Genomic DNA, 13,751 nt, shown 5'->3' with positions numbered 1-13,751 from the left:
ATTAAGTGCTAAGCCTATTTTTTCTTTTTTATTATGAGCACGACGACAATTGCAAGCACATATTCGTAACCTTACTTTTCTATAGACATACTTGAATAACTAGCTAGCTAAAGTTAGCTTAAATTTATCATTTTTAAATTTACCCTTAGATTTTTTCTTAGACTTACTCTCTAAATCCTCGTTTCGAGCCATTTGAATAAAAATAATGTTTATATCTTTCCATCTAATGGCTTCTCTATATATTTGTGTGCGCACTTTGGAGAGTCATTTTTGTTCTCTATCTTTGTTTAGTGAGAAAACCAAGAATAGATGATGACTGTAGTTGAAAATCTCCTATCAACACAAAATGATATAAAGGGGGTTTTGGAGTTGCTCTAGTGGCTACAGACCCCAAAAAAATACTCAACACCTAAATTAGGTTGTTTTTAGCCCATCCAAACAGATCATATATCTTTATCACTATATCTCAAAGACTTACACAATCATTCGTGACAAAAAAAAGTGTTAGTGAAAAAATATTTTCATGTCTATATTTTAGTTGATAAATTTTGAAGCTTATATAGATAGGGGATTTTCAAGGTAACTTAATCTTGGATGCGATGTTGCCAACTTTTTCAAAGTGTCAAATGTCTTGCACTCTTGTGTAAGCAAAAACTACACGTAGATTCATGTTTAATCGTTTTACAAAAAGTTGACATTTTGGATATGCAACTCCAAATGATTATTATCTTCTAGGAGTATTGTAACACCCTCGGTGTTACACAGTGAATCACTTGCTAAAACATGTCATAAGTATCATACTTAAGTGATATTGCATGTGGTGTGATGGATAGGTAAAGCATTGTAACTTAAATGAGTCGTAAAAACATAAAACGAAAAGTTAATTCATGATTTATAAAGTTAGTAAGTAGAGATCTTAACTAATTTTTATTTAACAAAAACGCAATAAAACATATATGTGACACCTTAATAAGGTTTGAAGTACACATTTTATAGAAGATAGTGTAACTTTTTGTTTTAACAAGATAATAACGCTAGCTAACATTTCTAATAGCTTGGAAATCGAATTTGAAGCAAATCCAACTCAAGACTTAGTCAATTTCTTGAGTCTGAAAACAGATTGACAAAGCTATTGACAAAGCTATGTTTGATAATTTATTCTGTAAAAATTGAGTTTAGGAGTGGTGTCGTTCTTCAGCTCTTGCTGATAGCCTAAGGTGCCCTCTTTAGAGTAGTGAAGGTGGTTTGGGGATTGGATCAACTATGTAGTTGTTTTGAACAGTTTTAAAATCCGTGCACAGCGTGTTATAGGGATGTTTTTCCCGGCTGGACGCGATCACCATACCGAGTAGCCTCGACGACGTGGCGCTAGGTGCGCGCAAGCGCGCACGTGGCTTTGCGCTGGCGGGGCGGAGCCGTGGCTGGCCAACTCTCCACGTCACGCTGCCCTCGCCTGCTGCTGTTGCCGCGCGTTGCTGCTGCCCTCCGTGCCGCGCCACGACAACGCCGCTGTCGTTGCCATCGCATCGCTGCGCTGCGCCACTGGCCCGCCTAGACGCTGCACGCACGAGGCCGAACCGTCGTCGCCATGCCATTTATGGTACTGCGGCGCGCGGGCCACGCCGATCTCGAGCACGTGTCGTCGGCAAGTGCCGGCCGTGGTCACTCCGATCGCGTCAACACGTCCCGCTAAGCAAGCATAGGCCGAGCCTTGACTACGTCCCCATCGTCTCCCGCCCCTCCCTTGTCCTCTTCTTTGCTGACGTCGTCGAGCCGCACTAGCCCGCCTACACGCGAGAAGCCATCCCCCATCAATTCCACGTGCATGCGCCTGCGCTCTCACGTCCTCTCGCTGCCCGCCCCCACCTAGACTTGAACCGTGCAAGGCCAAGCTCCAATTTGGAGCTTCGCCCCGCCACCGCGCCATTAAGACCCATCACCGCCCTCACTGTGGCCAGCAGAAATATTGTTCGTTGGCTGGAAAAGTACGGCTTATAAGTCAAGTGAACAGAGCGTAGAGGGTGGGCCGGTGGGGGAATAGATGGGCTGCTAGTAGGTTCGGGTGGATTAGCGAGCGCGTAGAGGAGGCATGGGCAACAATAGACTCGATTTCAATTCAAAGATCAAAAAGCGCAGGTTCCGCACCATTCGTGCGGTGCTAATTCTCGACATGCGAGACGCTTACGGTTCGGTTGGATTAGCGAGCGTGTAGAAGGGGCATGGGCAACGATAGACTCGATTTCAATTCGAAGACCGCAAAGCGTGGGGTTCCGCACCATTTCGTGGGGTGCCGATTCTCGACATGTGAGACGCTTATGGTTCGATTGGATTAGCGAGCGCGTAGAGGAGGCATGGGCAACAATAGACTCAATTCCAATTCAGAGACCGAAAATATAGAGGGGGCATGAGCAACGATAAACTCGATTTCAATTCAAAGACTGAAAAACGTGGAGTTCCACACCATTCTTAGCGGTGCTAATTCTCGACACATGAGACATAAATGTAAGACCGAGATGAACTTTGCCTATGTCGTATTCAAAGTAACATGAACAGTGCCTAAGTGTCGGCGGTGATCGTGAATGGATGCGGTGGCCATCTAAGGATTCGCTCCGCTATATATATATATATATATTATAAAAAACTTGGAATGTTCTATACGGGGAAAAAATTCAACGCCCTGTTCGCTGGGCTTATAAGCCATATTTTTTGAGTCAATGAACAATATTTTTTTCTCACAACAAATCAGTCAATAGTACTTTCAGCCAAGTGAACAGGGCACGAGCCAATGCATGGGCATGATTGAAGCAAACGGTATACAGAAAACTTTGAAATGTTCTACGAAAAGAAAAAATCAAGCCAATGCACGATTGAAGCAAACGGTATAGTAACGGTGTTAACTGGATCTAGAGATATTTTGTAATCCTTAACTGCCACCAACCGCGGGAAACAAACGGCGTCCTCCTCCTCCTCGATATCTCCGCGGCGGGCTCTGGCTTTTTCCGCGGAATTGCGCGGTGGGGACGGATTCCACGAGACCGCGACGCAACCGCCTCTCGCCGCCGCTGGGCTCCACACCGCTCGGTGCCGTAGCCTCACGGGACTCTTTCTCCCTCCTCCCCCGTGTATAAATTGGCTTCATCCCCTCCCTGCCTCGTCCATCCAAATCCCAGTCCCCAATCACATCGTCGGAGAAATTCATCGAAGCGAAGCGAAGCGAATCCTCCCGATCCTCTCAAGGTACTGCGAGTTTCCGATTCCCCTCTCGACCCCCTCGTATGCTTTCCTTGTTTGTGTTCGTCGTAGCGTTTGATTAGGTATGCTTTCCCTGTTCGTGTTCGTCGTAGTGTTTGATTAGGTCGTGTGAGGCGATGGCCTGCTCGCGTCCTTCGATCTGTAGTCGATTTGCGGGCCGTGCTGTAGATTTGCGGGCTGTGATGAAGGTATTTGGTGTGATCGTGCTCGCGTGATTCTGCGGGTTGGCTCGAGTAGATATGATGGTTGGACCGGTTGGTTCGTTTGCCGCTCTAGGGTTGGGCTGGGATGATGTTGCATGCGCCGTTGCGCGTGATCCCGCGGCAGGACTTGCGTTTGATTGCCAGATCTCGTTACGATTGTGTGATTTGGTTTGGACTTTTTAGATCTGTAGAAGCTTATGTGCCAGATGCGCCTACTGCTCATATGCCTGATGATAATCATAGATGGCTGTGGAACTAACTAGTTGATTGCGGAGTCATGTATCAGCTACAGGTGTAGGGACTTGCGTCTAATTGTGTCCTGTAGTTATGTTGCAATTATGCGATTTAGTTTATATTGTTTGTTCCACTCATCTAGGCTCTAAAAGGGACACTGCTTAGATTGCTGTGTAATCTTTTTAGTAGATTATATTATATTGGTAACTTATTACCCTTATTACATGCCATACGTGACTTCTGCTCATGCCTGATGATAATCATAGATCACTGTGGAATTAATTAGTTGATTGTTGAATCATGTTTCATGTACATACCACGGCACAATTGCTTAGTTCCTTAACAAATGCAAATTTTACTGATCCATGTATGATTTGCGTGGTTCTCTAATGTGAAATACTATAGCTACTTGTTAGTAAGAATCAGGTTCGTATGTTTAATGCTGTATGTGCCTTCTGCTCATGCCTGATGATAATCATATATCACTGGAATTAATTAGTTGATCGTTTAATCATATATACCATGGCACAATTTTTAGTCACTTCCTTAACCCATGAAGATTGAACTGGTCCCTGCATGTTTTGCTAAATTGTTCTATTCTGATTAAGACCATATATCATGTATTTTTTTTTGGTAATGGTTCTCTTATTTTAAATGCTATATAGTTCTGCTACTTGTTAGAAAGATCTGCTTCATAGTTTAGTTGCCTATCCCTCGAATTAGGATGCTGAGCAGCTGATCCTATAACTTTGTTTCATGTTTCAATTCTTTCAGTTTTTGAATTCTTTTCTGTTCAACAGTTGATCAGTTTTTGTTAGATTCATAGTAACTTATGGTCGCTTACTCTTCTGGTCCTCAATGCTTGCAGATGCAGATCTTCGTTAAGACCCTCACTGGCAAGACCATCACCCTTGAGGTTGAGTCCTCAGACACTATTGACAATGTCAAGGCTAAGATCCAGGACAAGGAAGGCATTCCTCCGGATCAGCAGAGGCTGATCTTTGCTGGCAAGCAGCTCGAGGATGGCCGTACCCTAGCTGACTACAACATCCAGAAGGAGTCCACCCTCCACCTGGTCCTCAGGCTCAGGGGAGGCATGCAGATCTTCGTCAAGACCCTCACTGGCAAGACTATCACGCTTGAGGTCGAGTCTTCTGACACGATCGACAACGTGAAGGCCAAGATCCAGGACAAGGAGGGAATCCCCCCGGACCAGCAGCGTCTTATCTTCGCTGGCAAGCAGCTTGAGGATGGCCGAACCCTCGCTGACTACAACATCCAGAAGGAGTCGACTCTCCACCTTGTGCTCAGGCTCAGGGGTGGCATGCAGATCTTCGTCAAGACCCTCACTGGCAAGACCATCACCTTGGAGGTGGAGTCCTCGGACACCATTGACAATGTGAAGGCGAAGATCCAGGACAAGGAGGGCATCCCCCCGGACCAGCAGCGTCTCATCTTCGCCGGCAAGCAGCTTGAGGATGGCCGCACCCTTGCTGACTACAACATCCAGAAGGAGTCCACCCTTCACCTGGTGCTCCGCCTTCGTGGTGGTATGCAGATCTTCGTCAAGACCCTCACCGGCAAGACCATCACCCTGGAGGTGGAGTCCTCTGACACCATCGACAATGTGAAGGCGAAGATCCAGGATAAGGAGGGCATCCCCCCGGACCAGCAGCGTCTCATCTTCGCTGGCAAGCAGCTTGAGGATGGCCGCACCCTGGCAGACTACAACATCCAGAAGGAGTCCACCCTTCACCTGGTGCTCCGCCTTCGCGGTGGTATGCAGATCTTCGTCAAGACCCTCACCGGCAAGACCATCACCCTGGAGGTGGAGTCCTCTGACACCATCGACAATGTGAAGGCGAAGATCCAGGACAAGGAGGGCATTCCCCCGGACCAGCAGCGTCTCATCTTCGCCGGCAAGCAGCTTGAGGATGGCCGCACCCTTGCTGACTACAACATCCAGAAGGAGTCCACCCTTCACCTGGTGCTCCGCCTTCGCGGTGGTATGCAGATCTTCGTCAAGACCCTCACCGGCAAGACCATCACCCTGGAGGTGGAGTCCTCTGACACCATCGACAATGTGAAGGCGAAGATCCAGGACAAGGAGGGCATCCCCCCGGACCAGCAGCGTCTCATCTTCGCCGGCAAGCAGCTGGAGGATGGCCGTACCCTGGCAGACTACAACATCCAGAAGGAGTCCACTCTCCACCTGGTGCTCCGTCTCCGTGGTGGCCAGTAAGTCCTGGACCATGAGCAGCTGTCCTTCCAGGGTTCACAAGTCTGGTGCCTTCTGTCCCTCCGATGGAGATTATCTGCATGTCGTGGTCGTGTCCTGATCGAGTCCCTATGTTTTTCTTCAAGAAATTTGAGTCCTATGTCAGTCTGGTTGTGTTTGTGAACATTTCTGCTGCTGCGCAGCAGTTTGGTTGGTACTGTGCAATGAAATAATTGAACCCTGGTTTCTGGTTATATGTGTGTTAGCCAATGTTTTTGAAGTGGCTCTAATCTTCTATTGCGTTGCTACTACAATTCTGCTTTTGTTTTGATGGTTCTTGGTTTCTGTTAGTTGGTTCAGAGGAAGTTCTGCTTCAACAGACTAAGATGCAGTTGAACCTTGGGTCATTCTTCAATTGGTCATGCTGGTTGCTCTGGTTTTCTAGATTTCATTTGTGCTGGTTGCGTGATAGAAACAACCGGTGTGTTTTGTGCTGCTCGAGTGATCGTCAAAAACCACCGGTGTTCACATCTAAAAAGGTTTAGATCCCCAGGTTTAGATCTCCCGTTTAATTCACAAAAAAAGAAGTTCTGTGTACTTGCATTTAGTTGGGTGGCTGATGCTGCAAAGAGTAACTTTCAAGAGTAATAATCTTTGGTGACTACTCTGTTTCAACTGATCAATCCCTAGGAAAGGTACACATTTACTTAGGGAAGAAATTCTTAGAACCTTGCACTTTGTTTCAACTGATAATAATAGTATATTTTATTAGATGAAAAATATTCAGATATATTAGACACCGGATGTCATCCTTACAAAAAATGTTTGCCAGCTCCAGTGGCTTCCTGATCAATCTGTGGAGTGCCTGTTAATCGGCTGCAATTTTTGCTGAGCACTGTATATTTGTAGTAGTACTATGCCACCAATTCGATTTTGACACAGCACTATTGGTCCACCAATTCGATTCTGACACAGCAATGCATAATTTGAAAACGTGTTGCTCCATTTTGCAAGGCTACAAATTTAGATCATGTTTAGCATTCTGTGGGATACAATACATGGATATCGAACAAACTTGGTATGTCAGAGAAAAAAAATACTTTATATTCAAAACTAACATTTTTAAAGCCTTCTATGAACTTTAAGCTTTCAGCATTTGGGATCAAGATGAGTGCTCGAACAAGAGTGCACTATTTCTCCAAAATAATCTACTACAGAGTTCTTTTTTTTTTAAAAAAACAACAGATAAATCAGACCTCTTCTGCTCCATATCACCTTGACAAATCAAAGAAGCAGCACCAATGAAGCAAAGGGTATTACTCCCTCCGTTTCAAATTATAAGTCGCTTTAACTTTTTTGGTTCATCCATTTTGCTATGTATCTAGATGCATAGCAAAATAAATGTATCAAAAAAGTCAAAGCGACTTATAATTTGGAACGGAGGGAGTATTATTGAGGTAAATATAAGATCTCGTTTACTGAAAAAGACCGAGTGTTTACTTATGAAAAAGACCGAGTGTTTACCTAAACTACCATTTTGCTTTGATAGCAGCATACATGATTTCTGCGCACATCCTATAGATATAATGTTTATGCAATGGAAAATTGGAAATGCATTAGAATTAGAATATAGTTGTAGCAAAGGCTACGATTCTTCTTATATTTGTAACCAAACAATCTATTTCTGACACCCATTGTTTATATCCTCTTACTTTAGGAACCTTTTATGAAGACAATTTCGCAAACTGAAGTAATGAAGACAATTTCTTACAGCTTTTGAGTTACAAGCCTCTATTACATATAGAAGGAAACATTTCCTTGTTCTTTTGCTGAAAAAGACGTATGACATATGATAGACTCTATAGATCTAGAACTGCTATGAAAAACTGGAGCCTTTATCCAATCTACTAATACAGGAATTATAGTAATTTTAGTGTACATTGTAATGCAGCTAGTCATATATAAGACCCAAAAAAAAAAAAAAACTCTGGACATGATACTTATGCAGGACATTCTCAAAATCGCATAGACTTGTCAATTATCTTTTTGGAGCATGTCTCATATCTAACTTGTTTACGCCGACAGCAATATCAACATTTCTTAACCGAAAAGCACCAAGAAAATGAACATGTTTTAACCGAAAAGCACCAAGAAAGCTGTACTCCACAGTCCACTCGGCTCTCTGCCTGCTCCTTGTCAAGAGACAGAGAGGGCTGTCTGAAACTCTCCCTAATGCCTTTCCTTGAGATAGAATAGTCTACATCTACTTCTGGAAGGACCAAACACACAAATTCAATCCATCAGAGAACTGTTTTTATATCAAACAACGCGACATCTTGATCAACAGGACAAGGAAAATTAAGCATGGATCTACAATGCATTGGACAATTTAATTAAGCGGAGAGACTAGACTAATAATCTAAGCTAACTCTTCGAAAAAAAAGACAATGTGTGCATACAGAATTATATCCTCTCGAAATACATGTACAACTAGCAGAGTAGTCCTTGCAAGAAAATACACAAGGACCTCACATCTAAACAGGTTTAGATCCCCCGTTTGATTTCGGGTTCCATCTTCTCAGTTCTGTATACTGCAAAAGAGTATCTTTCAAGAGTCGTAATCTTTGGTGACTACTCTGTTTCAACTGATCAATCCCTAGGAAAGGTACACCTTTACTTAGGTAAGAAATTCTTAGAACCTTGCACTCTGTTTCAACTGATAAGAAATTCTTAGAACCTTGCACTCTGTTTCAACTGATAAATAGTATACTTTAGATAAAAAAAATTCAGATATGTTAGACACCGGAAGTCATCCTTAGAACCTCTGTCATGGTCCTGCAGAAATGTTTGCCATCTCCAGTGGTTTCCTGATCAATCTCTCACACGTTGTAATTTTTGCTGATTAGTACTTTAGGAGTACTATTGGGCCACCAATTCGATTCTGACACAGCACTGCATAATTTGAAAATGTGTTGCTCCATTTTGCAAGGCTACAAATTTAGAGCATGTTTAGCATTCTGTGGGATACAGTACATGGATATGGAACAAACTCGATGTCAGAGGGGAAAAAATAGTTTATTTTCAAAACTAACATTTATTAAAGCCTTCTATGAACTTTAAACTTTCAGCATTTGGGATCAAGATGAGTGCTCGAACAAGAGTGCACAATTTCTCCAAAAATACTCTACTACGGAGTTTTTTTTTTTTTTAAAAACTTATAGTTAACTGATAACGATCAGACCTCTTCTGGTCCATATATCACCTTGACAAATCAAAGAAGCAGCACCAATGAAGCAAAGGGTATCATTGAGGTAAATATAAGATCTCTTTACCTGAAAAAGACCAAGTGTACAGCTGTGATCTTCCTATTACATTATAATATGTTAGCCCACCGTACACTAAACAACCATTTTGCTTTGATAGCAGCATACATGACTTCTGCGCACATCCTATAGATATTATATTTATGCAATGAAAATTTGAAAATACAGCAGTATTAGAATTAGAATATAGTGGTAGCAAAGGCTACGATTTTTCTTATATTTATAACCAAACAATCTATTTCTGACATACATTGTTTATCTCTTCTTACTTTAGGAACCTTTTATGAAGACAATTTCGGCAAACTGAAGGAGTGAAGACAATTTCTTAAAGCTTTTGAGTTGCACAATCCTCTATTACATATAGAAGGAAACATTTCCTTGTTCTTTTGCTGAAAAAGACATGACATATCATAGACTCTGTAGTTTGAATAAGAGCTCATGAACTAAAATGAAAAGCTGGAGCCCTTATCCAATCTACTAATATAGGAATTATAGTTAAGAGTATTTTAGTGTAAATTATAATGCAGCTAGTCATATATAAGACCAAATAAAAAGAAAAAAAAACTCTGGACATGATCCTTACGCAGGACGTTATCAAGCTCGCATAGACTTTTCAAGTATCTTTTTGGAGCATGTCTCATGGTTAACTTTTTTACGCCGACAGCAAAATTACCATGTTTTAACCGAAAAAAGCACCAAGACAGTTCGATGCGCTACTCCACCCGTCTCTCTGCCTGCTGCTTGTCAAGAGACTGAGGGGGCTGTTTGAAACTCTCCCTAATGCCTTTAGATTAAACTGTGGCCGTACTGGGCACGGACCTTGTGTCATCGTTGTTAATAAGTGGTAGAGTACAAGTAGTTGCTGGATATTATTCCTTGGGATAGAATAATCTACGTCTACTTCTGGAAGGACCAAACACACAAATTCAATCCATCAGAGAACTGTTTTTGTAATCATCAAACAATGCGACATCTCTGATTATCACAAGGAAAAGTAAGCATGGATCTACAGTGCATTGGACAATTTAATCAAGCTGAGAGACTAGACTAATAATCTAAGCTAACTCTTCAAAATAAAAATAAAAAAGACAATGTGTGAATACAGAATTATATCATCTCAGAAATTCATGTACAACTAGCAGAGTAGTCCTTGCAAGAAATACACAAAGACCTCACTTTTGTGGGTCTTTGTGTTTGGAGTTGACTTTGTGGGTCCTTGCAAGAGAAAGGTAGGTTGGCTTTCTGATGTTGGGGAAATCTAATCTGTGTGTAATTGCCTAGTTGAGTTAAGTTCTTGACTTTTGCAACTTTGTTAGCTAGTGACCTCAACATTACTCTTTAAACTCTATGGCTTTCTAAAAAGCAGAGGAAATCTATTAAAGAGACAAAAAAAACTTCTAAAATCCCAATGCAGGATTGTGGACCGAACACCACAAACCCCTTGTTAAACCTTATGATTCAAAACAAGATATGGCCATATACTTGGGGCAGACCCAACTAGTCAGATCATATGATTTTCACAGCATTAATTAAACAACCTTCCTTGTTGGCAAACATTCTATGTGAGAGCATCTCCAAGAGTTCCCAAAACCCATTCCCAATCTAGAGTTTTTAACAAGATAGTTTCTTGCTAATATGATGGTTATGGAAACTAGATGTTAGGAAAATTAATCTCATGGATACATATAATTCGGAAGAATAGGTGAGTGATTCATAAGCATCATTGCTTTCTTTTATCAAGGGTTCTAGCGATTGATATCCTTTTCACAAATAATTGAAATGCAATTTCGTGATTTGGATCTTTAATTCTTGGAAACTTCTCAAGTTCTTCTGCCAACCCTTGATTAATTAATCTACAAAATCCCTTGAATTGGATCTAACTAAATCCTGGTACTGTGGACATTCCTACATTTCCATTCCGTACCATTTGAATTTATATAGAAGAAAATTTCCTACTATAGCATAGCATTGTTCGATCGCTGTTGGACATGCCACCCTAAAACGACGAAGCTCTGAAATATGGCAATGCAGGATTGGAGATGAGACAAACCCTAAAGGCATAAACCCTTTGTTAAACCCCTGATCTGATGGGGGGCGATCAGGCACCGCCGGTGACGGTGCCGTTGAAGATCTCGATGGTGTCGCCGTTCTTAACCTCGTGCCACCGAAGGGTACGGTCCTCATCCATAACATTCTGCTTGTACACGAAGAAGTATCCGCCGCCGCTGCCGTCGCGCACGGGGAGGCGCAGCCTCTCCACCTCCTTGCGCAGGTCCCGGACCACATCCATGGCGCCCACCTCCAGCGCCACCGCCGTCTCGCCAAACATGACGCTCACCTCGATCCTCTGCTGGTTCCTGGCCCCGGCGCCATTTCCGCCGCCGCCGCCGCCTGACGCCACGGGGGCCTGAGGTCGCACGACGGCGCTCACGTCCATGCCGTCGGCCGGCGGGCCGTAGTCCGCCAGCGTCTTGCCGTCCTCCATCTCCGCCTTGTCGAGGAAGAGCGCCGTCCTCGCGGCGGGCAGCGCGCCGTCGGTGCGGTCCTGAAGGAGCTCCTTGAGGCGGGCCACGGTATCGGAGGCCGGGACGTCGTCGAGCGCGACGCTGCGCGGCCCGATCTCGGGGTCGGCGACGCGGACGACGGCGGCGGCGGCGGGCGCGGGGGACGGGGAGGGCGAGGGCGGCGCGTCGTCGGGGTGGACGAGGAGGACGCGGGAGCCCTGGACGATGCCGTAGTGCGCGGTGTCGCGCGCGTCGTCGAGCTCCTGGTCGTTCTCCTCTTCCTCCTCCCGCCCGGCGAGGAAGAGCCGCTGCGACGCCACGGGGATGCCCTCGCGCGCGTGGACCGCCTCCTTCATCTCCCGCACCGTCGCGAAGTACCACACCTCGAGGGTGAGCTCCCGGCCCCCCGGCGTCGCGAACGTCACGTCCATTCCGTCGATCGCGCTCCTTCGTTCCCCGGCTGTCACTATCCCTCGCCCTCTCGGCGGATCGATCGGTCTGTATATATCGCGGTGGTCCCCTGCTGGTCCCCACGGCGCGGCGCGGCGAGGCGCAGAAGAGGAAGGTCCCTGACGTGGTGGCGCGGTGAGCTGTGCCTGTGCCGGCGCGCGTTCACTTCTCGTGCATGCGGAAGTTGCGGGCGAAGATCCAGCGGGGCGGCGTGTGTGGAACCGTTACCGTTGCACCTCGCGGGATTTGATTTTGTTTATTTTTTACTTTTTTTTTTTTTTGCTTAGAATAGATAGTTGCGGACGGAAAAGATTTGCAAATCTAGGCTAAAAATGCGATTTATAAATACCGCCTCTTGAAACAACGGCGGTAGTAGATTTGTACCCGCAGGCAGTATAAATAAACATATAGCCGTTTGGAGTGATATTTTCTGAAGTTGGCCGTTGCACACATTTCGTATTATTTGGCCACATTCGACGCATTTTGACGTGTAAATGTGTAATCGTAACGTATTGTTTGGTACTGCTAGTGGAATCGGCATTAAGAAATTCACACCACACTCATAGCTAGGGGCGCAAGCAGGTTTATTCCTAACAAAAATAAATTTAATTTTTATGGGTTTATTATGCACCCACCATCGTTAATAAAATTAGAAAGAGAGAGGCCTTTGTCGTCTATTGGTGTGGCGGTCTCTTTTCCGTCGCGTGCCTATAAAAAGAGAGAAAATCGCTAGAAATCCTAGAATAATTTGAAAATAAAGAGGAGGGAAGGAAAGGAAAGAGAGAGGGTTGAGGGAGTTGGAATAGCCTGGCGCTATTCAAATTGAGATTAGTTTAAGATGCATTGCACAAACTTTATTTTACATTTGATCTATCGGCAAGAATACCTAGGATTACACTTTAGTTATCTAGTGGTTAGATTTAGACTATAGTTAGAGTATTAGACCGACCCGATCGAATTAGGCCTACCATTTTGATAAGAATTAGTCCTAGGATTAGATTTGGACCTAGGATCTACACATAGGTTTAGTGGTCAATAGGTTTATAGAGATTATTTTAGCTAATAAGTTGTATTTATCGTTTTATATTTATGTACTTTATTTTTTTTTATTAAAATTAAATTGAAAATATTTAGTAGGAGTCGTGTATTGTACATAAGATAGCATGGACTAGGTTTTGTAAATTAAGAAATCTCTTTATTAACTAGAATATTTAGAACATGCAATATCAAGTTTCTAGTTGATGTTGTTTGTGCAGGTGCTCAACAGGGTTGGCAATAGTATTGAATTGCATGAGGATACCGATGATGGAGAAGAAACGGAATTGAGGATGAAGATGTGGCTCAAGCCTCAAGGTGAAATCGAAGAACAAATTGAAGGGAATGCATTGGCAGTTTGGCACAAACCAAACGTATCTCTTCTAGTTTTCCTCCTGAATTGGAATGTGTCAATACCGATGCGCTCCAGCATACCATTCCGGTTTTATGTATTATATATTATGCATATGAGTATTGATGGCGGGAAATGGGCGGCTATGACCCGTCTCCGCGTCAGCGGAGACAAATTTGG

At 43.8% G+C, this 13,751-nt stretch overlaps 2 protein-coding genes across 2 annotated transcripts; one reads left to right on the top strand and one right to left on the bottom strand.

Moving 5' to 3' along the window:
- Positions 1-3,081: 3,081 nt before the first annotated feature.
- Positions 3,082-6,161, top strand: LOC136521712 (polyubiquitin). The gene is made up of 2 exons (XM_066515476.1): positions 3,082-3,237; positions 4,558-6,161. The coding sequence occupies exon 2, from the start codon at positions 4,558-4,560 to the stop codon at positions 5,929-5,931; it is 1,374 nt and encodes a 457-aa protein (XP_066371573.1). The 5' UTR covers positions 3,082-3,237; the 3' UTR covers positions 5,932-6,161.
- A 4,939-nt stretch (positions 6,162-11,100) lies between these two features.
- Positions 11,101-12,245, bottom strand: LOC136519792 (polyubiquitin 11-like). The gene has a single exon (XM_066513162.1). The coding sequence runs from the start codon at positions 12,163-12,165 to the stop codon at positions 11,329-11,331; it is 837 nt and encodes a 278-aa protein (XP_066369259.1). The 5' UTR covers positions 12,166-12,245; the 3' UTR covers positions 11,101-11,328.
- Positions 12,246-13,751: the final 1,506 nt, after the last annotated feature.

The sequence above is a fragment of the Miscanthus floridulus genome, chromosome 18, assembly GCF_019320115.1.
Source record: "Miscanthus floridulus cultivar M001 chromosome 18, ASM1932011v1, whole genome shotgun sequence".
NCBI lineage: Eukaryota > Viridiplantae > Streptophyta > Magnoliopsida > Poales > Poaceae > Miscanthus > Miscanthus floridulus.
This window is presented reverse-complemented; position numbering and strand designations above follow the sequence as displayed.

Coding starts and splice junctions, on each gene's coding strand:
- LOC136521712 (XM_066515476.1), top strand. CDS start 4,558: ATGCAGATCTTCGTTAAGACCCTCACTGGCAAGACCATCACCCTTGAG.
- LOC136519792 (XM_066513162.1), bottom strand. CDS start 12,165: ATGGACGTGACGTTCGCGACGCCGGGGGGCCGGGAGCTCACCCTCGAG.